A 27,589-nucleotide genomic window follows, 5' to 3' on the forward strand; every position below is an offset into this window, starting at 1 on the left:
CTAAATGCAGTAGAATATAATGTCCAAGAGCTGAGATTTTTTTTAGATCACAACTGTCTGGATTTAAATCCCAATTCTATATCCTGCTATCCCTGTGATGTTGGGTGAGTTACTTAACCTCCCATTTTTCAGTTCCTTTATTTCTAAAATGGGGATAATGGCAATACCTACTTCCTACTGTTGCTAATACATGTATTACCAGGAACAGTGCCTGGCACATTGCAAACACCCGTAAGTGTTGGTTATAATCATATTGACTATCGCCTGAGCCTTCGATAAATAGCAGTCCTTACCCACCTTTAATGTAAATCCTACTACGTCCAAACTCACTTGGAAAAGAAAGCAACTCTCAAGCTGTCCTTTCAGGTAAATGTGCCTAAAAGAACATGCAGATTAAACCCATAATTATTTTCTTATTGTCACTGTGCTCTCGTTCAGTCCATTACCACAAATGCAATTTTATTTCTCACAATGCAATAGTCCCTCATCTTTTCTTAAATGTTCTGGCCCTGCTGAGACTTTTGTATAGTGGGGGCTGGTTCTCAATGCAGCTCCTTAAATGAGGAGCATGAAAGTGTTTTCTCCCTCAGGCCTGAGGCAATGCAAGCCCCTACCAGCCACCAGCTCATTTTTTTAAACATCTTTATTGGAATATAATTGCTTTACAATCGTGTGTTAGTTTCTGCTTTACAACAAAGTGAATCAGTCATACATATACGTATGTTCCCATATCTCTTCCCTCTTGCGTCTCTCTCCCTCACACCCTCCCTATCCCACCCCTCTAGGCGGTCACAAAGCACCGAGCTGATCCCCCTGTGCTATGAGGCTGCTTCCCACTAGCTATCTATTTTATGTTTGGTAGTGTATATATGTCCATGCCACTCTCTCACTTTGTCACAGCTTACCCTTCCCCCTCCCCATATCCTCAAGTCCATTCTCTAGTAGGTCTGTGTCTTTATTCCCATCTTACCCCTAGGTTCTTCATGACCTTTTTTTTTTTTCTTAGATTCCATATATATATGTGTTAGCATACGGTATTTGTTTTTCTCTTTCTGACTTACTTCACTCTGTATGACAGACTCTAGGTCCATCCACCTCACTACAAATATCTCAGTTTCGTTTCTTTTTATGGATGAGTAATATCCCATTGTATATATGTGCCACATCTTCTTTATCCATTCATCCGATGATGGACACTTAGGTTGTTTCCATCTCCGGGCTATTGTCACCAGCTCATTTTTAAAGCTGGATCATCAGACTTCATTACGAAGTATCCCTACCCCTCCTGCTACGAGAAAGCTGCGACTCTACACCTCTCTCTCTCTCTCTCTCTCTCTCTCTCTCTATCTCTATCTCAATCTCAGTCTCTCTCTCTACTTTGGGGCCTTTTTACTAGAACTATTTGAATGAAGTAATCCATATAGTTTATACTTCATGAATCAGGACAGTGAAAAATATCCAGGCAGACCATCATCATGGCGTCTATATGCTGACCATGTATCTTCCAGACCAAGAAAAGGCCAATAAAACAATTCTAAATTGCTTTAGTGCTCTGATCTTTTAAAGTATTCTTATTAAGTACCTCCGGAGTCTTGCCCTCAAGGAGCTCACCATTAGTTGGAATACAAACCAGATGACGCTTACTGCTTGAACAGGGCATAAAGACAGTGTCTTGGCACATAAGATCTCTGTTCGTAAGAATCAGGTATCTCTTCTTTTTGGAAGTAATGGATAAATTCTCAGAAAGGAGGTAATATCTAAGCGAGGACTTAAAACATGAAATAGATTTAACTGGGCAAGAAGTAGTATGAGCAAAGGGACAGGAAGAGAGAATGAAAGGTCCACGTCAAGATGGGAATTTGCAATGGATATAAATATGTATACCTTTGAAGTAAGAAAACCAAGGTCAAAAGACCACCCTCAAGTTAGCATGCAGATGACAACTGCAGTACCTTCATTGTGCCTCGCTGCTTGCATTCTCTCCAACCCCCCAAATCAGGAGTCCGCAAACTTTTCCCCTAAAGGATCAGAGGATAACTATTTGCGATTTTATGAGCTACACAGTCTCTGTCACAACTACTCAATTTTATCAGTTTTGAGTAAAAGTCGCCATAGACAATAAATGACCGTATTCCAAAAACAAATTACATCAAAAAATTTGAGGGTATCACATTTTGATACCCTCAATTTGAGGGTATACCCAAAATTTGAGGGTATCACATATCATATTTCGAAGTCATTAAAGACCTGTATGCAGAGAACTATAAGACACTGATGAAAGAAATTAAAGATGATAAAAACAGATGGAGAGATATACCATGTTCTTGGATTGGAAAAATCAACACTGTGAAAATGACTATACTACTCAAAGCGATCTACAGATTCAGTGAAATCCCTATCAAACTACCAATGGCAGTTTTCACAGAACTAGAACAAAAAATTTCACAATTTGTATGAAAGCACGAAAGATCCCAAATAGCCAAAGAAATTTTGAGAAAGAAACACGGAGCTGAAGGAATCAGGCTCCCTGACTTCAGACTATACTACAAAGCTACAGTAATCTAGACAGTATGGTACTGGCACAAAAACAGAAATATAGATCAATGGAACAGGATAGAAAGCCCAGAGATAAACCCACGCACATATGCTCACCTTATCTTTGATAAAGGAGGCAAGAATATACAATGGAGAAAAGACAGCCTCTTCAATAAGTGTTGCTGGGAAAACTGGACAGCTATATGTAAAAGAATGAAATTAGAACACTCCCTAACACCACACACAAAAATAAACTCAAAATGGATTAAAGACCTAAATGTAAGGCCAGACACTATCGAACTCATAGAGGAAAACATAAGCAGAACACTCTATGACATAAATCACAGCAAGATCCTTTTTGACCCACCTCCTAGAGAAATGGAAATAAAAACAAAAATAAACAAATGGGACCTAATGAAACTTAAAAGCTTTTTCACAGCAAAGGAGACCATTAACAAGACGAAAAGACAACAGTGAGAGTAAAGACAGAATGGGAGAAAATATGTGCAAATGAAGCAACTGACACAGGATTAATCTCCAAAATATACAAGCAGTTAATGCAGCTCAATATCAAAAAAACAAACGACCCAATCCAAAAATGGGCAGAAGACCTAAACAGACATCTCTCCAAAGAAGATACACAGGTTGCCAACAAACACACGAATAGATGCTCAACATCACTAATCATTAGAAAGATGCAAATCAAAACTACAATGAGGTATCACCTCACACCAGTTAGAATGGGCGTCATCGGAAAATCTACAAACAGCAAATGCTGGAGAGGGTGTGGAAGAAAGGGAACCCTCTTGCACTGTTGGTGGGAATGTAAATTGATACAGCCATTATGGAGAAGAGTACGGAGGTTCCTTAAAAAACTAAAACTAGAACTACCATATGACCCAGCAATCCCACTACTGGGCATATACCCTGAGAAAACCATAATTCTAAAAGACACATGTACCCCAATGTTCATTGCAGCACTATTTACAATAGCCAGGACATGGAAGCAACCTAAGTGTCCATCGACAGATGAATGGATAAAGAAGATGTGGCACATATATACGATGGAATATTAGCCATAAAAAGAAATGAAATTGAGTTATTTTTAGTGAGGTGGATGGACCTAGAATCTGTCATACAGAGTGAAGTAAGTCAGAAACAGAGAAGCAAATTCCATATGCTAACACATATATATGGAATCTAAAAAAAAAAAATGATCATGAAGAACTGAGGGGCAGGACAAGAATAAAGACACAGACGTAGAGAATGGACTTGAGGACACGGGGAGGGGGAAGGGTAAGCTGAGATGAAGTGAGAGAGTGGCACTGACATATATACACTACGAAATGTAAAACAGATACCTAGTGGGAAGCAGCCACATAGCACAGGGAGATCAGCTCAGTGCTTTGTGATCGCCTAGAGGAGTGGGATAGGGAGGGTGGGAGAGAGATGCAAGAGGGAGGGGATATGGGGATATAAGTATACGTATAGCTGATTCACTTTGTTATACAGCAGAAACTAACACAACAATGTAAAACAATTATACTCTAATAAAGATGTTAACATATATATATATATATATATATATATATATAAAAAAAAATTCGTAGCTTGTGGGTCATACAAAAACAGTGGTAGGACAGATTTGGCCCATGGGCTGTAGTTTGCCAGCCCTTGCCTTAAACTACCTCAAATCCCACCTGCAAAAGAAAGATAAGTTAATTTCTATGCCTCTAATGGGAAATGTCATTGTTACTTCTTCACAAATATTTTCAAGACCTACATTTAGGTTGATATGAGGTACTCAGGTACTTCTAAAGTTGGTGAGCTTTAAGGCAAATACAATTTTTTCCTTCTCCTTTCTCTAAGACTTTAAGTTAAATGAATATCAAGGAGAGTCTTGTATAGGAAATTAAACCAAATTAGGTGACTGAAAGAGAGCTTGTCTTAGTCAGTTTGGGCTGTTATAAGAAGATACCATAGACTAGGTGGTTTATAAACAACAGACATTTATTTCTCACAGTTCTTTAGCCTAGGAAGCCTAAGGTCAAAATGTCATAAGATCCAGTATCTGGTGAGGGCCCACTTCCTGGTTCATAGATGGTGTCTTCTTGCCATGTTCTTACATGGTAAAAAGGACAAGGGAGTTCCATAGGTCACTTTTACAAGGGCACTAATCTCATTCATAAGGGCTCCATCCTCATGACCTAATTACCTCCTGAAAGCCTTACCTCCTAATACCATCAGGTTGGGGGTTAGATTTCAACATATGGCTTGTGGGAAGAACACAAACATTCAGATCATAGTAGACCTCATCCTACTCTTTGGGAATAGTCATTTATATATCTAAGGACATATTTGTTAACAGCTGAAAAAGTCATTCCCAAGTCATTTCTGTCTCAAAATGATAAAATTCCTGAGTCATTTAATCTACTACAGTAGCACAAAATGCTAGGCAAAAATTCCTAAATCAGGATACCTCAAAGGTAGATCTGGACATTGTAACATCATCTCAAGCCACAGTCTGTTTGAAAGTTATAAGGATGGAAAGGGAAGAACTCAAAGGCCAGGGAAGTGTCTTTTCACCCACTCATGAGCTGGTGAGTGGGTTCTAAGAGCATATGCTCCCCCTAACTCTGGCCATGCCTTTCCTCACCAGCTACCCCCTTCTGTTCTTTTTTCTTTATCTTTTTTCTTCTTTGTAGACAAGAAGGAGGTAAAGGGGACAACCAGTTAAAAGCCAAATTTATTCTTTGGTAATTTTCTATGTATTTACTTTATGTATGCTTTGTCTTCTACTTGTAAGGCATAACCACTTAAGTCTGGGTAACACTGATGTGGGCTCTAGTGCATTCTCTTACTGCCTTGAATAATCATACTCCAATCCTAAGTGGTGACAATCCAATTCATCCTAATGCACCCAGTTTCCCATATTGACTAGGGAAGCATGATCAAGAAAATGATATAAACACCCACTTTTAACTCTTTAAAACATATAGAATGGCCAACAAAAATCCCATGATTGCTTAGTTAATCAAATTCTACTGTGAATAGAGAAGATAGAAATACTTTAAAATTGTTTGTGCATCTGGGTGCATGCATGTGCAAGCACACATGGGTGTGTAAAGATTCAAGGGAACAACTTTTCCCTTTGGAAAAATCAGATTTTTTGGCCAGTTTGAGGCCAAGTACTTAACAGAACATTTTAAACTGGGGAGTCTAATCTGATATTTAAACACACTGTGAGCCTTGATTCCAAATATCTTGGACACTGAGATGATGAAGAAAGAAAGTACCATTTCAGTCACCACTTGTTGACCCAAGATCTGGGGAGTTTAAAATGGGCAGGAGTGGCCTTTCCTCCTGCCCAACCCTATCCTGTCTGCAAAACTCCTAACCTTGTATAAAGACCTGTCTTAAATGTCACTTCCCTTTAAAGCCTTGCCTCCTACTCTCAGGAAAAAAAAAAAAAATTAGTTGTCCCCCACTCATCTTTGCTCCCATAGCACTTTGCACAAAACTCTATTACAGCTATTATGTGTTTATCACACTAAATTGCTATTTATCTGTTTATGTGTCTGTCTATTTCCACCAGAATATGCACCGTCAAGGGTAAAGATCAGGTGTTATTTATCTTTGTATTCCCAGAACTCAGCACTGTGCTGACTCAACAGCCACTTAAAACATCTTAGGATTTTTATTATTAAAGAAATGCATTCCCATTAAAAATTCAAAATAGCACGGACTAGTATAAAAGGAAATGTTAAAAGTTGCCCTTCCACCTTCCAGACCATCAATCCTATTTCCTGAAGGGATTTAAGGGATTCTTTAAAATGCATAAATACTGCATGCACCCCTTCCACCCTACACCCAGCTCACCAACATATATGGCTCTCAGAGCTGTCCCACATGCAAGACTGGCTGATGCTAGCAACAAGACTGGCTGGGTGTGAAACCCCCCAGGGCCAAAGGCCAGAGATGTGCTGTTGCTACAGTGGAAAGAATACGGTCAGACTAAGTAGAAATTTGCTCTACTCTTCACATTTTATGAATTGATAACAAGTTCTCTCTACTCACTGACACTTTTCCTTTCTTGTTTTCCTCTCTAACTCTCTTTCTGTGACTTACTCTGTCTCCACGTGTTTGTTACAAGGCTGTCTTTGTCTCTCCATCTGCCCTTCCCAGTACACAGTATCACTGGCTCATTGCCCCTCGCCTTCTCTTTATCCTCCTCTTTCTTAGTCCACTTCTCCTGTCTCTGAATTGCTCTCTGTCTCTCTCTGCCTCTGTCATGATCCTATACTCTCTCTCTTCTTCTCCCCTTATTCATTCTCTTTTTCCATCTCTTGGCTTCCATTGTCTCTCAGTCTCTTCCTCTTGGTTTCTTTATCTCTCTCCTCATTCTGGAGATCATCTTCCATTCAGCTCTCACAGTCAGTAAACATCCTCACTGTGGCCATATAACAAAATTTAGTATTTCACTTTTAAGAGCAGATACTTAAAGACATCAGTGCGTTAAGTTGCTCTGAATGTACAGAGATGCCTGGGATGCCCACATCTATGATGTATTCACTTAAATACACATATATGATGGAGAGATGGAGTCCAAGATCAAGAAAGAGACTGAGATTTAAATTAAAATGCATGCTTCTTTATCGGGGACTGGAAGCTACTAGAGTTTTCAGCAGGTGTAGTCAGGTGGGTGAAATTACCTCCAGATCTCTCTCTCTGTAATCAACAAAGAGGACAATAAACAAAAGGCCTGGAAGCCCCTGCTGCTGCACACCACAAAAAGAAGGAAGAGAGATGCAGAGTGATCTTGCCGCTTCACAAAAACCCTGGGCACAGGCTCCTTCCCAATAATAGGGACTGAAAGCAAGTCAGGAAACTTGAACTTGGGCTCTTTGTCAAGTTCAGTTGTCTGGAATGCAATTCTAATGTGTCCAAGTTCACAAACTTGCTTACTCTCTCCCGTTTTGTTTGTTTCTCCCCCCCCCCACTTTTCAAATAACTTTAAAAAATAAATCAAGCAATGCACACTTACGGAAAAACAACAACACCAAAACTATGGACAAATTGAGAGAATTTCAAAGGTAGAAGTAAACTTAAGAAGCCATTTAGACTCCCTCTTGTGAGAGCACTGGAATCACAACTAACTGCTGAACAATCATCAACAGGAAGACACTGGAACTCACCAAAAAAGATACCCCACATCCAAAGACAAAGGAGAAGCCACAATGAGACGGTAGGAGGGGCGCAATCACAATAAAATCAAATCCCATAACTGCTGGGTGGGTGACTCACAAACTGGAGAACACTTATACCACAGAAGTCCACCCACTGGAGTGAAGGTTCTGAGCCCACGTCAGGCTTTCCAACCTGGGGGTCTGGCAATGGGAGGAGGAATTCCTAGAGAATCAGACTTTGAAGCTAGAGGGATTTGACTGCAAGACTTTGACAGGACTAGGGGAAACAGAGACTCTACACTTGGAGGGCACACACAAAGTAGTGTGCGCATCGGGACCCGGGGAAGGAGCAGTGAGGCCATAGGAGACTGAACCAGACCTACCTGCTAGTGTTGGAGGGTCTCCTGCAGAGGTGGGGGGTGGCTGTGGCTCACTGGGGGGACAAGGTCACTGGCAGCAAAAGTTCTGGGAAGTACTCCGTGGTGTGAGCCCTCCCAGAGTCTGCCATTAGCCCCACCAAAGAGCTGGGTAGGCTCCAGTGTTGGGTCACCTCAGGCCAAACAACCAACAGGGAGGGAACCCAACCCCACCCATCAGCAGTCAAGCAGATTAAAGTTTTACTGACCTCTGCCCAGCAGAGCAACACCCAGCTCTACCCACCACCAGTCCCTCCCATCAAGAAGCTTGCACAAGCCTCTTAGATAGCTTCATCCACTAGAGGGCAGACAGCAGAAGCAAGAAGTACTACAATTCTGCAGCCTGTGGAAAACCACATTCACAGAAAGACAGACAAAATGAAAAGGCAGAGGACATTCTATCAGATGAAGGAACAAGATTAAACCCCAGAAAAACAACTACATGAAGTAGAGATAGGCAACCTTCTGAAAAATAATTCAAAATAATGATAATGAAGATGATCCAGCACCTAGGAAAAAGAATGGAGGCAAATATCAAGAAGATGCAAGAAATGTTTAACAAAGACCTAGAAGAACAAACAAACAGAGTTGAACAATACAATAACTGAAATGAAAAATACACTAGAAGGAATCAATAGCAGAATTACTGAGGCAGAAGAACAGATAAGTGACCTGGAAGACAGAATGGTGGAATTCACTGCCACAGAAGAGAATAAAGAAAAAAGAATGAAAAGAAATGAAGACAGCCTAAGAGACTTCTGGGACAACATTAAACTCAACAACATTCGCATTATAGGGGTTCCAAAAGGAGAAGAAAGAGAGAAAGGACCTGAGAAAATATTTGAAGAGATTGTAGTCAAAAACTTCCCTAATATGGGAAAGGAAATAGCCACCCAAGTCCAGGAAGCAAAGGCAGGATAAACCCAAGAACAGGGAGGATAAACCCAAAGAGAAACACGCCGAGGCACATAGTAATCAAACTGACAAAAATTAAAGACAAAGAAAAATTATTAAAAGCAACAAGGGAAAAACGACAAATAACGTACAAGGGAACTCCCATAAGGTTAACAGCTGATTTCTCAGCAGAAACTCTACAAGCCAGAGGAAGTGGCACGATATATTTAAAGTGATGAAAGGGAAGAACCTACAACCAAGCTTATTCTATCTGGCAAGGATCTCATTCAAATTTGACAGAGAAATCAAAAGCTTTACAGACAAGCAAAAGCTAAGAGAATTCAGCACCACCTAACCAGCTCTACAACAAATGCTACAGAAACTTCTCTAAGTGGGAAACACAAGAGAAGAAAAGGACCTAAAAAAACAAACCCATAACAATTAAGAAAGTGGTAACAGGAAAAACATATCAATAATTACCTTAAGTGTGAATGGATTAAATGCTCCAACCAAAAGACACAGGTTCACTGAATGGATATGAAAACAAGACCCATAGATATGCTGTCTACAAGAGACACACTTCAGACCTAGGGACACATACAGACTGAAAGTGAGGGGATGGAAAAAGATATTCCATGCAAATGGAGATCAAAAGAAAGCTGGAGTAGCAATACTCATATCAGATAAAATAGACTTTAAGATAAAGAATGTTACAAGAGACAAGGAAGGACACTACATAATGACCAAGGGATCAATCCAAGAAGAAGATATAACAATTCTAAATAGATATGCATCCAACATAGGAGCACCTCAATACATAAGGCAACTGCTAATAGCTATAAGAGAAGAAATTGACAGTAAAACAATAATAATGGGGGACTTTAACACCTCACTTACACCAATGGACAGATCATCCAGACAGAAAATTAATACAGAAACAGAAGCTTTAAATGACACAATAGACCAGATAGATTTAATTGATATTTATAGGACATTCCATCCAAAAACAGCAGATTACACTTTCTTCTCAAGTGCGCACAGAACATTCTCCAGGATAGATCACATCTTGGGTCACAAATCAAGCCTTGGTAAATTTAAGAAAATTGAAATCATATCAAGCATCTTTTCCAACCACGATGCTATGAGATTAGAAATCAATTACAGGGAAAAAAAAGCAAAAACACAAACACATGGAGGCTAAACAATACGCTACTAAATAACCAAGAGATCACTGAAGAAATCAAAGGGGAAATCAAAAAATACTAGAGAAAAATGACAATGAAAACACGACAATCCAAAACCTATGGGGTGCCGCAAAAGCAGTTCTAAGAGGGAATTTTATAGCAATACAATCCTACCTCAAGAAACAAGAAACATCTCAAATAAACAATCTAACCGTACACCTAAAGGAATTTAGAAAGAATAACAAACAAAACCCATAGTTAGTAGAAGGAAAGTAATCATAAAGATCGGAGCAGAAATAAATGAAATAGAAACAAAGAAAACAATAGTAAAGGTCTATAAAACTAAAAGCTGGTTCTTTGAGAAGATAAACAAAATTGATAAAACTTTAGCCAGACTCATCAAGAAAAAGAGGGAGAAGACTCAAATCAAGAAAATTAGAAATGAAAAAGGAGAAGTTACAACGGACACAACAGAAATATAAAGCATCATAAGAGAATACTACAAGCAACTCTATGCCAATAAAATGGACAGCCTGGAATAAATGGACAAATTCTTAGAAAGGTACAACCTTCCAAGACTGAACCAAGAAGAAATAGAAAATATGAACATGCCAATCACAGCTAATGAAATTGAAACTGTGATTAAAAATCTTCCTACAAACAAAAGTCCAGGCCCAGATGGCTTCACAGGTGAATTCTATCAAACATTTAGAGAAGAGCTAACACCCATCTTCCTCAAACTCTTCCAAAAAATTGCAGTGGAAAGAACACTCCCAAATTCATTCTATGAGGCCACCATCACCCTGATACCAAAACCAGACAAAGATACTACAAAAAAAGAAAATTACAGACCAATAACACTGATGAATATAGATGCAAAAATCCTCAACAAAATACTAGCAAACAGAATCCAACAACACAGTATAAGGATCATACACCATGATCAAGTGGGATTTATCTCAGGGATGCAAGGATTCTTCAATATATGCAAATCAATCAATGTGATACACCATATTAACAAATTGAAGCATAAGATCTATGTGATCATCTCAATAGATGCAGAAAAAGCTTTCAACAAAATTCAACACCGAAATTGGACATAGAGGGAACCTACCTCAACATAATAAAGTCCATATACAACAAACCCACAGCAAACATCATTCTCAATGTTGAAAAACTGAAAGCATTTCCTCTAAGATCAGGAATAAGACAAGGATATCCACTCTCACCACTATTATTCCACAGAGTTTTGGAAGTCCTAGCCAGGGCAATCAAAGAAGAATAAGAAATAAAAGGAATCCAAATCAGAAAAGAAGAAGTAAAGCTGTCACTGCAGATGACATGATACTATACATAGAGAATCCTAAAGATGCTACCAGAAAACTACTAGAGCTACTCAATGAATCTGGTAAAGTTGCAGGATACAAAATTAATGCACAGAAATCTCTTGCATTCCTATACACTAACAATGAAAGATCAGAAAGAGAAATTAAGGAAACAATCCCATTCACCATTGCAACAAAAAGAATAAAATACCAGGAATAAACCTACCTAAGGAGGTAAAAGACCTGTACTCAGAAAACTATAAGACACTGATGAAAGAAATCAAAATGACAAAAACAGATGGAGAGGTATATACTGTGTTCTTGGATTGGAAGAATCAATATTGTGAAAATGACTATACTACCCAAAGCAATCTACAGATTCAATGCAATCCCTATCAAATTACCAGTTACATTTTTTACAGAACTAGAACAAAAAATCTTACAATTTGTATGGAGACACAAAAGACCCCTAATAGCCAAAGCAGTCTTGAGGGACTGCTAGAGTAATGGAAATAAAAACAGAAATAAACAAATGGGACCTAATGAAACTTAAAAGCTTTTGCAAAGCAAAGGAAACTACAAACATGATGAAAAGACAACCCTCAGAATGGGAGAAGATATTTGCAAACGAATCAACAGGCAAAGGATTAATCTCCAAAATATATAAACAGCTCATGCAGCTCAGTATTAAAAAAGCAAACAACCCAATCCAAAAATGGGCAGAAGACCTAAATAGACATTTCTCCAAAGAAGACATACGGGGGCCAAGAAGCACATGAAAAGCTACTCAACATCACTAATTATTAGAGAAATGTAAATCAAAACTACAATGAGGTATCACCTCACACCAGTTAGAATGGGCGTCATCGGAAAATCTACAAACAACAAATGCTGGAGAGGGTGTGGAAGAAAGGGAACCCTCTTGCACTGTTGGTGGGAATGTAAATTGATACAGCCACTATGGAGAAGAGTACAGAGGTTCCTTAAAAAACTAAAAGTAGAATTACCATATGACCCAGCAATCCCACTACTGGGCATATACCCTGAGAAAACCATAATTCTAAAAGACACATGTACCCCAATGTTCATTGCAGCACTATTTACAATAGCCAGGTCATGGAAGCAACCTAAATGCCCATCTGCAGATGAATGGATAAAGAAGATGTGGTAAATATATACAATGGAATATTACTCAGCCATAAAAAGGAACAAAATTGGGTCACTTGTAGAGATGCGGATGGATCTAGACACTGTCATACAGAGTGAAGTAAGTCAGAAAGAGAAAAACAAATATCGTATATTAAGGCATATGTGGAACCTAGAAAAATGGTAGAGATGAACCAGTTTACAGGGCAGAAATTGAGACACAGATGTAGAGAACGTATGGACACCAAGGGGGTAAAGTTTGGGGGGGTGCGGGGGGGCGTTGAACTGGGAGATTGGGATTGACATGTAGACACTAATATGTATAAAATGGATAACTAATAAGAACCTGCTGTATAAAAAAATAAAATTCAAAAATTCCAAAAATATATATACATATATTGAGCCACTTCTAAGTCTAGGGACTTGGGATATACAAGGCAACAACCCAGTTAAAAAAAAAAAAAGAAACCCTTACTTTGTGGGGCTTACATCTGTACTATTTTATATTTTATTATTTATGTATTATTTTATTTCCTCTTTCTGGTATTTTGTGGAAGCTTTCCCAAAATAAATATATATAGATATATTTATTTATAAATAATGTATAAATATAAATATAATTTTTATATATATATATAAACATATAAGCAATCTTTTAATGGCTGAATATTCTACAACACTCATATGGAAAGTCATGGGTCATTTATTTTATATGAAAGCCAGTTTTCCCCAAGGATACGGCAAATAAAACAGCAAAATATTTAGTAAGCTAGTTGTGATATTGTGATTTATAATAAGAAACATACATTTTGTCTTAGTGCCCATTTCTGGCACAGAGCCCCTCAAACCCCTGGGTTTTCCTGTGATGAGAGTTTAATTACGTGACTTCAGACCACAGTTAAGGATGTTGGCCAGTTGCCAAAAAACCAACCATGTGATCAGAGGGTTGAAACTGTCAGTCCAGCCCCCTTGACCTCTGGGGAGGGGATAGGTGCTGGAGTTTGAATCAACGGCCAATGGCCAATGATTTATTCAACTGTGCTGATGTAATGAAACCTCCATAAAAACCCAAAAAGACAGGGTTCCGAGAGCTTCCAGGTTGGTGAACAGGTGGAGATTCAGGAAGAATGGTGCACTCAGAGAGCAAAGGGAGGCTCCACGCTCTTTCTCCATACCTTGCCCTAGGCATCTCTTCCATCTGCTGTCCCTGAGTTGCATCCTTAAAAATAAACTGGTAATCTAGTAGGTGAAACGTTTCTTGAGTTCTGTGAGCCAGCAACTCTAGCCAATTAATCAAACCCAAGAAGGGAGTCGTTGAACCTTCCAATCTATAGCCTGTCGCTCAGAAGCACAGGTGATAACCTGGACTTGGGGCTGGCCTTGGAAGTGGGAGGTGGGGGGGACAGTTTTGTGGGACTGAGTCCTTAACCTGTGAAATCTGATGTGACCTCTGTGTAGACAGTGTCAGAATTGAGTTAAATTGTTGGACACCCAGCTGGTGTCAGAGAATTGATTGTCCCTGTGGAACCTATCAGCCCCCAACCCACACACTGGAAATTGGGTCCAGAACCCTATTACAACCATCATGTGCAAATAGCTGGAGATGCTGAAAGGCATGCCAAGAAAAAGAGCAGAAGAGAGTCCTGGCCTCCTTATAAGAAAATGGAACTGGAATGAAAAAACATAAATACAGAAACAGAAGCAATGAGCAACATATTACAAACGTCTTTTAGTACATCATACTCGAGCATTATTAGTACTAGTACTAACACAGTAATGACGATAATAATAATAGCTAATGTTTACTGATTGCTTACTCTATGGCAGATGCCACTTTCAGCGTTTTTATATCTATTGTCTCTTTCAACCATCAAGAAACCATATAGAAAGTATACCACTATTATTTCCATTAAACAGATGAGGCAACTAAGGTACAGAATTACAAAGCTTATTGCTCAAGTTAGCATACCTAGGAGTGGGAATTCAAACCAATCACTAAACATTACGTTATATTTAAAATAATGTACTCTTTTAGCCACTTGTTTTGCCCATGGTCATATGGACATCCAGGAAAGATAACTGCATAGAATATATTCAGTGTAGAAATAGCACCATCTTGCAGAAAGGTACCATCTTCCTCTGCCTGGGGCACCAGTGCCGTGCCATGTAATCATCTCTTCTTCTCTTAGAGAACCATCTAGCGGGTCCTCACCATTGGGGTCATAATTTTCATTGAAAAGCTAATAAAAGCTTTGGGCTTCAGCTCTCCTTGGGGAAAAGTAAAGCATATTGACATAAGATTGTACAGACAATGGAAGGGGTTCAGGGACCCCAAAACTCACACATAGATTTTAGGAAAATTATTTTCAACCTTTAGTGTTCCTAAGGGAGTTTGAAAAACATAAAGATTCCCACTCCCCATCAGCAGATTCAAAAGCAGGTTCCATGATGACAAACTCTGGGAAACGCTGCCCTAAGTGCCCAAGGAGAGAGCCCATGCCTGCTCAGGTAAGAATTCCTCCACCAACTCAGAAAAATGCAAGGCAGGGTAAAGAGTGCTGCAGACAGGTTTCTAAGCAGGGTCACAACCATGCCTAAAAGAGCTTTTTTTCCCCTTTAATGATTCTAATCAAGAGTGCACTTTGGGAAGTATTGAGATAGGGAAAGACCTTTTACTTTTAACCTCCCTCCATAGGCCCTGGATCCACGGCCCACAGTTTTGTGTCTCAATAGCCCCTGCAACTCTGATTAAAGGAAGACCACTAGAGGCATCAATCCTTTGGCTTCGGGGCACAACATGATAAGTTGGTTGCCTGATAACATGATTCTTATTAGTACCTCCTTTAAAGAGTGAACAAGTTGTCCACACTGTCATTCTAGGGTCATTAGCCAGCAGGGAGAAACCAATCGGCACATCCTACACATCCTCCCAGGATAACAAGATGACACACACTAATAACCCTAGATGATCCACACTGGGGAGAGGACGGGGGAGGTGAGGGCTTTGATCAAGCTCCATCACATAGCAGCTTATTACCTCGTAAAGTGTATCAGGTCAGGGACCTGAGATGGGGGTGTTGTGAAAGGGAGCGCCCCGAGATGGGGTGCTCTTGCCAAGAGTTCTCCCACCACCCCTCCGCACTGACTTGTCAAGTTCTCTCTAAAGAAATTCAGAGATAAACGCCGACGAAGGGAGAGCATGATCAAATAGAAAAAGCTCTGGAGCCAGAAAGGGGAAAAATCAAATTCTATGTCTGCCCCCACCACCTTCGAGCTCGGTGACCTCAGGCAAGATCTTTGTTTTTTTCTTTTTTACATCTTTATTGGAGTATAATTGCTTTACAATGGTGTGTTAGTTTCTGCTTTATAACAAAGTGAATCAGTTATACATATACATATGTTCCCAAATCTCTTCCCTCTGGAGTCTCCCTCCCTGCCACCCTCCCTATCCCACCCCTCTAGGTGGCCACAAAGCACTGAGTTGAGCTGATCTCCCCGTGCGATGCGGCTGCTTCCCACTACCTATCTATTTTACGTTTGGTAGTGTATATATGTCCATGCCACTCTCTCACTTTGTCACAGCTTACCCTTCCCCCTCCCCATAACCTCAAGTCCATTCTCCAGTAGGTCTGTGTCTTTATTCCTATCTCATCCCTAGGTTCTTCATGACTTTTTTTTTTCTTCAATTCCATATATATGTGTTAGCATACGGTATTTGTCTTTCTCTTTCTGACTTACTTCACTCTGTATGACAGACTCTAGGTCCATCCACCTCATTACAAATAGCTCAATTTTGTTTCTTTTTATGGCTGAGTAATATTCCATTGTATATATGTGCCACATCTTCTTTATCCATTCATCCGATGATGGACACTTAGGTTGTTTCCATCTCCGGGCTATTGTAAATAGAGCTGCAATGAACATTTTGGTACATGACACTTTTTGAATTATGGTTTTCTCAGGGTATATGCCCAGTAGTGGGATTGCTGGGTCATATAGTAGTTCTATTTGTAGTTTTTTAAGGAACCTCTATGCTGTTCTCCATAGTGGCTGTACCAATTCGCATTCCCACCAGCAGTGCAAGAGTGTTCCCTTTTCTCCACACCCTCTCCAGCATTTATTGTTTCTAGATTTTTTGATGATGGCCATTCTGACTGGTGTGAGATGATATCTCATTGCAGTTTTGATTTGCATTTCTCTAATGATTAGTGATGTTGAGCATCCTTCCACGTGTTTGTTGGCAATCTGTATATCTTCTTTGGAGAAATGTCTATTTAGGTCTTCTGCCCATTTTTGAATTGGGTTGTTTGTTTTTTTGTTATTGAGCTGCATGAGCTGCTTATAAATTTTGGAGATTAATCCTTTGTCAGTTGCTTCATTTGCAAGTATTTTCTCCCATTCTGAGGGTTGTCTTTTGGTCTTGTTTATGGTTTCCTTTGCAAGATCTTTAAGCCTTGACTTCCTTGGCTTTCGAATGAGGATAATGACATCTAGTTTGTAAGGGTGGTGTGAGGATGAAGTGAATAACGTGGTGATGCCCTAGAATGTACTTCCAGGGAATCTGGTCACTAAATTGATGGCTATTTATATTATTGTCATTAAGAGCGATTTCTCTTATAATCAATGTAGCTCATCTGGCTGCAGAGAGCTATCCCTAGTGTGCAGCAAACTCTCCTTTGCTCCCTTCCCCCACCTACCCCACCCCGCACCCAAAAGTTAGAGGAAGTAGAGAAGGCAACAGCTGGGATCTCTATTATAATCCTTGAGCAAATAAAATCCATTAGCGTCAACAAGGCACTCCTTCAGTTTGACTAATGCTGCTCCCCACAGTTGAAGCTCTAGTTTCCTTTGACGAAGACCATACTTAATATTATTTTCAACTAGATTTCACAGGCCTAAGACAACTGAAGAGGGGAGGACTTGACTCTCCCCCTCTTCTCCCCAACCCCCTGCTGCAATAAGCCCAGTGATAAGCAATCTCATCTCCAAAGACCATTAGCAGTGGAACATACATGATAGATGGGTTATTTACTGCCGGAGACCCCTCACCTGTAAAAAGTCCCATCTCCTCTCCTCAGGGTCCCTTTTTAAAGATTTAAACAATGCCAAGTACATGATTTTTGTCCTTGCGCTGAAGCCCAGGATAAATAACTTGAATAGCTGAGCCTGGAACTCAGGAGCTCCATGGCCAACCTCCATACTTCATCCCTCAATGGCAACCATTATGGACACACAGGTGCATAGGCTTGAGGCAAACTGTGAGGCTAGGATGCAGCTGCGTCCCATCTCCTGGCTGTGGAAAGCCAGTGGTGTTCCAAACCGAGAATCAGTTGTACAGTGTGACAAAACGTGTTTGACCCTGTCCTTCCACTAACGGACTTGCTTAATACCAACGCCCTGCTTTCCCTCTTTGAGAAACGCGGATGATATCTGTCTTTCCTATCTCCTAGGACTGTGGTGAAAATAAAACTGAAGTCATGGAAGTAATGTTCCCATCTTTGAAAACTGAAGCATTTTGCAAAAGAAAAGGGCTATAACCGATCTAAAGTGGTATAAGGACATTCAGGAGTGCTCTAGAAATAGACACAATATCTTTTATACACGTGTAAAATTTCCTGTAGCATTTCCTGCAGAGCATTCACGTCCTTTTTATCCTCCTACCTACATTTTAGAATAGGCTCTCTTCTTCCTTATAAACTGTGCACAGTAAGAGTCCAGCTTTGTTTCTTGCCAACCATTTGATTGTTCCATCCATCCCAAGGGAGAAGGAGGCGCACTCCTCAGGAGTCACCACTGCCCTTTCCTGGAGCCTGGTTCCAACATCACGCTGACCACGCCTCTTCTCTGCCATCCTGTTGGCCACTGTAGGGACACTGGCTAGTTTCCCCTCTAGGACACACAGATGTATTCTCCACCCTTTCCGGCCAGAGATAAAGGACAGTAACTGAGACATACATAAAGACAGGACAAACAGATTACATACGTTTAGTGAACAGAAGTTGTCAGGGAGCCAAATTAATCTACCCTCCGGGCAGCCCAGCTACTGATATTTCTAATCAAGAACTTAAACAAAAGAAAGTCTGTCTGTGAAAACTGCGTGTGAAAAATGTCAAGGTAAAAATGAAACAATGATGACTCCAGCTGAAATTTAATGTGCAAATAAGGGTAGTTATGCCTTCACGTGACCATAGAGGTTTTTAGTTTCTTTGGGGGCCTGGAATACAGCCAAGCTCACTAGGAGATGGGTGTGTATATGTTTTTGCTTAAATCATATTTTAAAAACTATTTCTAAGGTTAAGACCTTAGTTAAACATAGTTTACATTTAATGTAGTTAACTTCCTTGATATAGATAGGAACCTTTACATCTCTACGCTCGACCTTTCCTCACACCATCCACTCAGCTCAAAATATCCTTGTAATAATCTCCATCTTTTAATTAAAAATTTCTCTACATTTCAAGGTTCAGTTGAAACACCTGCTTTGCAATGAAGTTTGGAGACCACCCCAGCCAGAAGATGCCTGCCCATCCCTCCTCTGAACTCCTATAGCATGTGACACCCTCAGAGGACACTTACCTTCTGCTACCTCTTCAGAGCATTGTTTGGGCAGCAAACTGAAAGCTCTCTGAGGGCAGGTATCATTTCTTTTCATCTTTGCGCATCACTCCACATATGTCCCTACTATCAATGCCTGACAAATATTAGGACTCAATACCCATTCATAGAATTAAAAGTAAATATGATAATTTGTGTAAGCTTCTTAGCATAATGCTGCCATATGACAATCTCACCTTAAATGTGAGCAATTATTATTCTCTTAAATAAATTAGACAATTGCACCAGCTTCTCTACCCTAGTTTATGAGTTTCTGGGGTCCTTCTTTAAAAGGATGTGGACAGGGGCTTCCCTGGTGGCACAGTGGTTGAGAGTCCGCCTGCTGATGCAGGGGACACGGGTTCGTGCACCGGTCTGGGAAGATCCCACATGTCGCAGAGTGGCTGGGCCCGTGAGCCATGGCCGCTGAGTCTGAGCGTCCGGAACCTGTGCTCCGCAACGGGGGAGGCCACAACACTGAGAGGCCCGCGTACCGCAAAGGAAAAAAAAAAAAAAAGGATGTGGACATAGTTCCCAGAGTCAACACTGATGAGTCTAGAAAATCCCATTAAAATATCTTAAGAGATCTTTACTTTCCAATTTCACATTAAGCACTTTTTTTGTTCAAAGATACCAAGTGCCTTAACCTGAAGATATGATACAATAAACCTAATAAACTATATTTTGCTGCAATGCCTGCTTGGGTCTCAAATGCCTTAATTTCCTATTAACAGATGTGCATATAAACCATGGAAAGAGGAAGAATCTTGTGAAATGAAAGGCTTGCTCACTTACAGGTCAAGGGTATAGGTCATTGTGTCAATTCTGCATCCTGAACACTCCCAGTGGACTTTATTTAGATGTAGTAGGTGCACAATACCTACAGGTTGACAAAAATTTTTAATGAATTTCAACCTGTAAGGGATTTCAGTGATGCTCTGGCCTATTTGTGTCATTTTACAGAGGATAAAATTGAGGCCACAAAATTTTTACAGGCTGTCACTACATATCTAATTTTTGTGTACAGCCAGGACTATAACCCAGGAGTCTTAAAAACCCAGTAGAGAAGTATTTCTTCTACAAAAATAAGAAGTAGCATTTATTGAGCACTTACTATGTACCAGCCAGTTTGCATATGTGATGTCAAATCTTCTGGGGAAAAAAAAAAACCAAACAAACAGAAAAAGACGTGCCCTCCCCATATTTTAGTTGAGAAAACAGAAACTCAAAGAATTTAAGTGTCTTGCTCAAAGCAAAGTGCTGGGAAGCAGGAGAGCTAACATTCAAACTCAAATCTGCTTCCAAACCCACTGCCTTCCATGTCATACCATGTTAACACCCATTAACAGCATAAAACACTGATCAGAGAAGGTTATTATGTGGCTTGCTAGAGAAATCTAAAATCCTTCATCAGTTTACTTTGGAAAAAAAGGTAAAAAAACTTACGTCAAAATGTATAGCCAAATCAAGTGTTCATAGGCAACTCTTTATAAAATCATATTTGTAATTAACTTAGAAGAGGAGTCTATTCCTGAAGAACGCCACATCTGAAAGCTGAATGATGGCACATTACCTCGTGCTCAATGAATCATCAGGTACAGATTCCATGTCTCAGTAAAGATGAAGATGTGGGTGGATAAGAGAACAGCCAAATCACTACTTTAAGGTAAAGGGTGCAATGTGACAGGCACATGTTACATAGTCCTTGCTTTTCTACAAAGAGATAGAGCTTCCAGCTAAGACTATGTCTTCCTTCACCACCATCTGAAATCTACCCGAAACAGGATTATTTAAAATACAGACCCCCAAAGGTCTGAGTTTTTCTGTCCTACCTTAAAGTCTCTAAGACAAGCCCTTCTGTGGGGTTTTGAAGTCGGATCACCCTGGGTGCCAGCCTCTGCTTTGCCACTGAACCGTTATATCTTCTTGGCAAGTCGTTTAGCCTTCTGGAGCCTCAGTTTCCTCATTAATGTAATGGGGGTAATAATAACTACTCATAACATTTTTGTGAAAATTAAGTGAAACGATGAATGTAAGACATCTACTCAGAAACCTGACTCACTGGGACTCAGTTTACTCACTAAGGGTGGATGGTAAATGTCAAGTCCCAGAATAACAAAAGGCAAAGAATTACATGAAAACCAACCAGATCGTCATTCACTACAATAAATGCAGTATTAAAGATGTCATAACAGCAAGATATGTCAAGTAAAAGCCTCTGTTAACAATTTGTAACACTACTTCTAGTGAGAAAGGGACAAGACAGTGAACTGAAATATTCAAATTGACTCCAGCATAAAAATATGAAAAAGAGATATTAACACTTGACACCTGTCTATTACCTAACAGGGATATTGTAAGGATTAAGGAGTGTAGCACTTTGAAATTCCTTGGAAATAAGGAATAAACGCATCCCCATCATACATAGGTATAGACAAATATATATTTTAACAAACTAAGAATTACTCTATAAATTTAGATCAGGGCACAGCATGCCTTGGATGAGTAGGGTAGGAACAATATGTTCTTGCTTACGATACCAAGCTCATGACAAATGATTCATACCCAGCGCTTTTCATGCCAAAAGATCCCCCCAGGTGTTCCACCAACTCCATCAACACTTTCCATCAAGCTAGACTGCAGTACAGAGGAATCACATCACACCCACGGACAAGGCAAAACAGTCATATCCTTACACAACTGCACAAGTCCAACAGCGGAGGGGGCAGGAAGGAGAAGGGAAGGAGGTGAGAGAAGGATCCAGAGTTCTTCACAAGTTTGATAGGCAGCCTATAATTACCATACATTTACACCTTTAATGCAGGTATTATTGTCATCAGAAGCCCTACTTAGCAAAGGCTTTTAGCTAAAGGTGAGATAGGTCCAGAGGAGGTGTACTGCCAGTGGCCCTGAATGGGCTGGGGGTGGATTTATGGGGGACAGCAGCTAAATGAGAAGAAAATGAGAGCTCCCACCCACTGCTGTCCTCAGTGTTAGGATAGTGGATTTCTTGCTCTGGGGGGAATGTGAAGTGCAATGAGATGAGAGTTACAAAGAGGTATACAGTACTTTCCAGTCACAACACTCTCTTAACTATATCCTGGCCTGTAATTCTCAGTAATGAATCTGACAGGCATCCTCCCCTCCTGTTTTAGAGATGAGGAAATTCACACTCAGGCAATCAGCTTGCCAAGATCAAACCACAAATAGGCAGAACCAGAACTCAGGTCTCCGCTCTGCTTTTCACATCACAAAGTTGTCTAGAAAAGTTTCTTTCTGCCTCCCTTACCTTCAAAATATATTTTAAACTTTATCTCTTCTAGGAATCTGGGACTACTTTGTGGAGGATACCGATACAAGACTATTTCTCTTCCTCTACTACTTATATACACTGAAGAAAAACAACAACAATTTGTATGTAAGTGGGCGCGGATGGAGGGTATGTCCTTATAGAATGAGAGACTTAATAGGATAGAAATCTCATTCGTTTACACGATTTGAGTGCTCCAACTTTTAACACCTTGATTATTTCCTACATTATCTCAGACTTCCTTACATGTCACCCCTTCAAGCCCTGACCCTAAGAAGCCTAACTGGGTTTATAAGCACCATTTAAAAAAAAAAAAAAGGCTGGCAGTGCTTGGCACCATTTCTTAAATGAAGTTTAAAACTTGCCAAAGATGTACTCTCCTTTTCTTGCTCTTTCCAAGATCTTTCAATAGGTGAACTAGAGGTCTAATGGGTGAGTGATATTTTACGGCTTGAATTACATTAAAAGCCAGAAATATTTTGAGTCCAAAGTCCTTTACTTCTTGATACAAGATTTAATATGTTTGATGTGTTTAAAATTGCCCCTTAAAGCTAGAAGCTTTGAGTTAATCATCTAAAGCAGTGCGAAAGTTATCTGATCAGTTTAAGAAGATTCAGGTTCAAATTGGGGGATTAATTTCAGTGGTTACGATATGAAAGATAGGACAGTTAAGGTAAGGAATGAGGGCAAGGGTCTCCGGAACTTGAATGAAAAGAATTTCAGCTTCAATTATTTGATTAAACCAGTCCGGAGAACCATATAAAACCATAGCCTTGGTCATGAAGGCTGAATTGTAGGGAAAACCATGCTGAGGCTCTCAGGACAGAGACATGATACAAAATACTACTTATCACAATTTGCCTTAATACAATTTATATCTATGTACCCAAGGAATCCATAATGACAGCCTCTTATTTTAAAATGTTCACAACTTTCATTAAAAAAGCTGACAGTGAGCACAATTCACTAAAGTGGCACTTCCCTGGGAAGGTTTCTGGCAATAACATCACAATTGAAAACATTTTGAAATGTACCAGGATGCACAGACTGTGCATAGTACAAATACTACAATCTCAGTAACCTGATAGAAGGTGAAACTTTGATTTTTTTTTTCAGTTACCCATCCTTGGTTTTCATTTTCTTGTCTGCTTCAATGCAGCCTGGTGAAGTTTCCATACTTCTAAATCACCTGCAGTTATCACCACCAAAGCTCTTTCTTTACTATTTCAGCTCTTTGAAGTTTCCAGGTGCAGTTTAAACTGGAATAGCTCCCTCAAATTCCAGACATGCAGGCTTTTCCAAACATCTAAAACCTTCCTGATCTTGGACACAGCTCATGGACTTGCACCCACGCTCCCCAGTGACAGCCTCCTGGAAATCCAGCAATCCCTCTCCCCCCTTAATAAAGGGAGAGCTACGTCTTTATCTGTACTCTTCACTAGAGGAGATCAGGCAATGGGGGAGAACACGGAGTTGTTGTCACAGGGACATATCTGATCTTCCTGGGACAGATCAAGCCAGAGAACAACCACTCATTCACAGGCTGGAAAGCCCCAGCTCTCAAAACACACTGGCTGGTGCTGTTAGAAGATGCTGGAGAGTTCCCGTCCTGAAACTTGCATCCACTTGGTCCCCAGAAACAGAATACATTAAGGGCTCCTTGCCATCCACTGAATTTCTCTTCCGTGCCGGGAAGAGGGGGTTAGGAGCTTCGTATAAAAATAAAATTAAAAGGCTACGAATAAAGACTTTTTGATCTTACGTGCTCTCATCCATAAGTCTAGCAAGTTAAAGAGAAAGTCACTTGAGGGAACACCAGACTGCCTGGAATTTTAACCCTTTCACCTCTGCATTCAGAATACTTTAACCCGCTCTGTTTGCCTGGTCTTCGGATCCATCCTACACAAAGGAGACCAAAGAAACGGGAAAGAGGGATCTGCCTGCCCTGTATAAAGCTTTGTTAGAGGTTTGGAGAGGACTCCGGTGTTGGTGGGAAAGGGGTGGTCTCCTAGTTGGTGACATTAAATCCTTGGGGAGGCGGGCAGGGAAGACTTTAGTTTGCACAATGTTTCAAGTCCAGAAACCCCATTTCCTCAAATTCTCAATCAAATCACACAGCCGACTTTAACCCTTTCCATTTTCCACCCCTTTGCCCTCAGTCCCATTATACTCACGCTGCTGTTGTGGCCAGACCAGTGGACCATGGCTTGGTTGTGTGCTGAGTCTCCTGTCAGCGCGAACGTAGTGCTGGTCAGTTTCAGCTCCTCCAGCCGGAAGCGAGTGGCTTTGTCCGGGTCCCGCTCCAGAGTCCCAGGCTCCTGCTGCCCTCTGTCCCTTAGCACTCCCCGGGGGCGTCTTCTCGTGCCCTCTCCCCGTTCTGCCTTCTCTTGATCCTCTCCACTCCGTCTCCTCCGGTCAGAGCGTGGAGCAATCGCCACCGACGCCCCAGTGCCCGGGGCCCGCTCCAGGGACAGCGCTCGGTCTCCGGCGGCCACTGCAAACAGGGGGCGTCCGAGCAGGGGCGTGGCAGGAGCCCTGCCTCGCGGCCGCAGGTGAGTAAGCCCCCCTCGGGTCGGAGCCCAGCGTGGGGCCGAGCTGGGGTGCAGCGGGGGACCGCAGGAGCCGCCGCCGCAGGCGCCCGGGGCGCAGAGGACTAAGAGCCCCGCGCCGGCGAGGAGCGCGCTCAGCCCGGCTGGGGAGCCGCCGCCGGCGCCAACTTTTCCCATTGCGGGAGCGGAGAGGAGCTGAGAGGGGGTCCCGGACCGGAGGTGGCGGCGCGGGGCTCTCCGCTGGCCGGCTACGAGGAGCAGGAGCTCAGGAGCCCAACTCCATCCAAGTTGGGCCGCGGTGGGGGCGGGCAGAGGCGGTTCGGGGCAGGTGGCGGCCGCTTGCCCGGGCTGGGCTGGTGCCGAGCGCGGGTTCGGACGGAGCGAGCCGCCGCCACGCGGGGGTGGAGCCGAAGTGAAGTCACGGGCGGAGCGGGCGCTGGCGCGCGGGCAGGCAACACGGAAGAGAGGGCGGGCGCTGCCGGGGCTTCGAGCGCTGCGTCCCGCTCCCGAGCTGCGCTGCGCGCGGTTGGCTGCGGGGACTGGAGGCGCCGCCGACCCTCCCCCTGGGCTCGCCTGCGCCGCCGCCGCCCGCTCCTCGCCGCCGCGCTGTGCGCCCCCGCGGCCGCCGGCCTCCGCGCAGAGCCCGAGTGCCCCTCCCGTGGGGGCGGCCAGCCCGGACCTGGCGGAGTGGTTACTGTGCTGGGGACTTCCTATTCCTGTTTGTTTCTATCAGTCTCTGTAGCTGTTTCTTTTTTCTTTTCTTTTTCTTCCTCCCTGGTCATTTTCAGTTTAGAAAATAGGGATGAGTGGGCTTCTGCTCTTTCCATTCTTAGTCTCAGTGAGTTGGCACCTTGACCTTACCTTGGGAAGAGTCTGTGTGTCCCAACATCAGCAGAGAATGATGTAATTAAAAGATCGCAGGTGTGTGTGTGTGTGTGTGTGTGTGTGTGTGTGTGTGTGTGTGTGTGTTCTGGGGGATTTTCCCATCAATTATGACGCTTAGATTTCTTCCTTGACCTCCTAAATAAAGCACTCACTGTATTTGAACCCAATCTTACTGCATTTTGTGGGCGTGTCTTGGCTTCCCTAAGGGACTGCACACTCATTGAGGACGGGAAGGCTACGTTGTGAGCAACTTGGAAGAAGTAACCAGTTCATTCTGTTTGCCATTTTATCCTTAGTACTTGGACACAGTGCCCTACATGGTAGGAAATCTGTCAGTCATTAATTCATAAATATTTATTGTAAGCCTATTATTATATTTCTGTGTGCAAATACATACAGGAAAGGAGGCATGGTGCTCCATCTATCCTGTGGCATTCGTGCCTAGCCCAGAGCTACTAACACATGCCTTAAGACTCAATAGGAAACTTCATGTGGGTGCTGGACGCTCTGCCATTAGTTTGCTGTGGAATCTATGACAAGTAGCAATCTATCAGCTTCCTAGGTTTAAAACTAAGTTGTTGCATTAGATGACCTTTAAAATCCCTTTCACTCCTAAAATTCTATAATTGTATGATTATAATGTCTGCCCAGCCTAGCTCCCCTGCTACTATTCAAAAGTTCAGATTAAGATTTATAGTAGGTGAATGGGCTTTGAAAAGTACAAAGCATTTCTCAAAATCCAAGCCTTTTTCAAATAGAAAGTTGCTTCTAAGGGCTGAAATACCTTCACATGTCTTTGTAGTCTTCATGAGCCAGATAACACTTTCTTATCACATGGTAGCTGTTAAATTATTCTGTGAATTTTTATTGATCGAATAAATGAATCCCACCACAGAATAGTACAATTCCCAGTTTCTAATTACACGTTTGTTCATTCTCACACTTGCAAAGGTAACCTCACTGAAAAATCTGAATCCTGAGTTTGTGATGGGACCAACTTGCAAGTAACAGCGTGATCATTATTCTTTAATGAATAATACTCTTTTTACTGCTGTACAAGAGGAGTTTCTCTTATTCCAAGCCAGAGGTGTGTTACAAAAAAATTTAAAATGATTGTTCTCATGATTGATCCAAGAAATGTGCCAATGCAAAGAGCACAGGCTTCTCAGCCATAAAACTTGGATACTTAAAAGGACAAAAGAGTGTCCTGTTCGTCATTAAAGGAGACACAGACTGTTCTTCCAAAAGTACCATTACTACCCAAGCCTGAATCCTCCTAAAAAAGGACCACTGGCAGGTTGTGGCTTCTAGATGGAGGAGAGGTGAGCCAGAGGTTATCACTTCCTTCCTCCCAAATTGCAAGTGCTCTTTGTCAAAGCCCAGGAGAGCTGTTTTCCTCTCCTCAGAAAAGTTTTCAAAGCTTTGCAGGATCCTTTGCTTAATGCCTTCTTTCTATGCCCTGCTAACCTCCTTTCCACTCTGTGAGATTTCCTCCAAGAGAGGAAAACCAGATTAGATTAAAGACTCAGAACCCAAATGAACTCCCATCCAAATATAGGACTGGA

General features: G+C 41.4%; 1 protein-coding gene across 5 annotated transcripts in view; it reads right to left on the minus strand.

Annotated features, from left to right (window-relative positions):
- SORCS1 (sortilin related VPS10 domain containing receptor 1) overlaps positions 1-25,328 on the minus strand; it is a 559,188-nt gene extending 533,860 nt beyond the window's left edge. For 4 of the 5 annotated variants that reach the window (XM_060125410.1, XM_060125412.1, XM_060125411.1 and 1 more), the window contains exon 1: positions 24,765-25,316. In XM_060125410.1, coding sequence (XP_059981393.1) covers positions 24,765-25,316 — 552 coding nt within the window. Of the gene's footprint in view, positions 1-24,764 lie in introns of all 5 variants that reach the window. The other variant, XM_060125414.1, reaches the window with a different exon arrangement.
- Between the last annotated feature and the right edge of the window lie 2,261 nt (positions 25,329-27,589).

The sequence above is a fragment of the Lagenorhynchus albirostris genome, chromosome 16, assembly GCF_949774975.1.
Source record: "Lagenorhynchus albirostris chromosome 16, mLagAlb1.1, whole genome shotgun sequence".
Classification (NCBI taxonomy): domain Eukaryota; kingdom Metazoa; phylum Chordata; class Mammalia; order Artiodactyla; family Delphinidae; genus Lagenorhynchus; species Lagenorhynchus albirostris.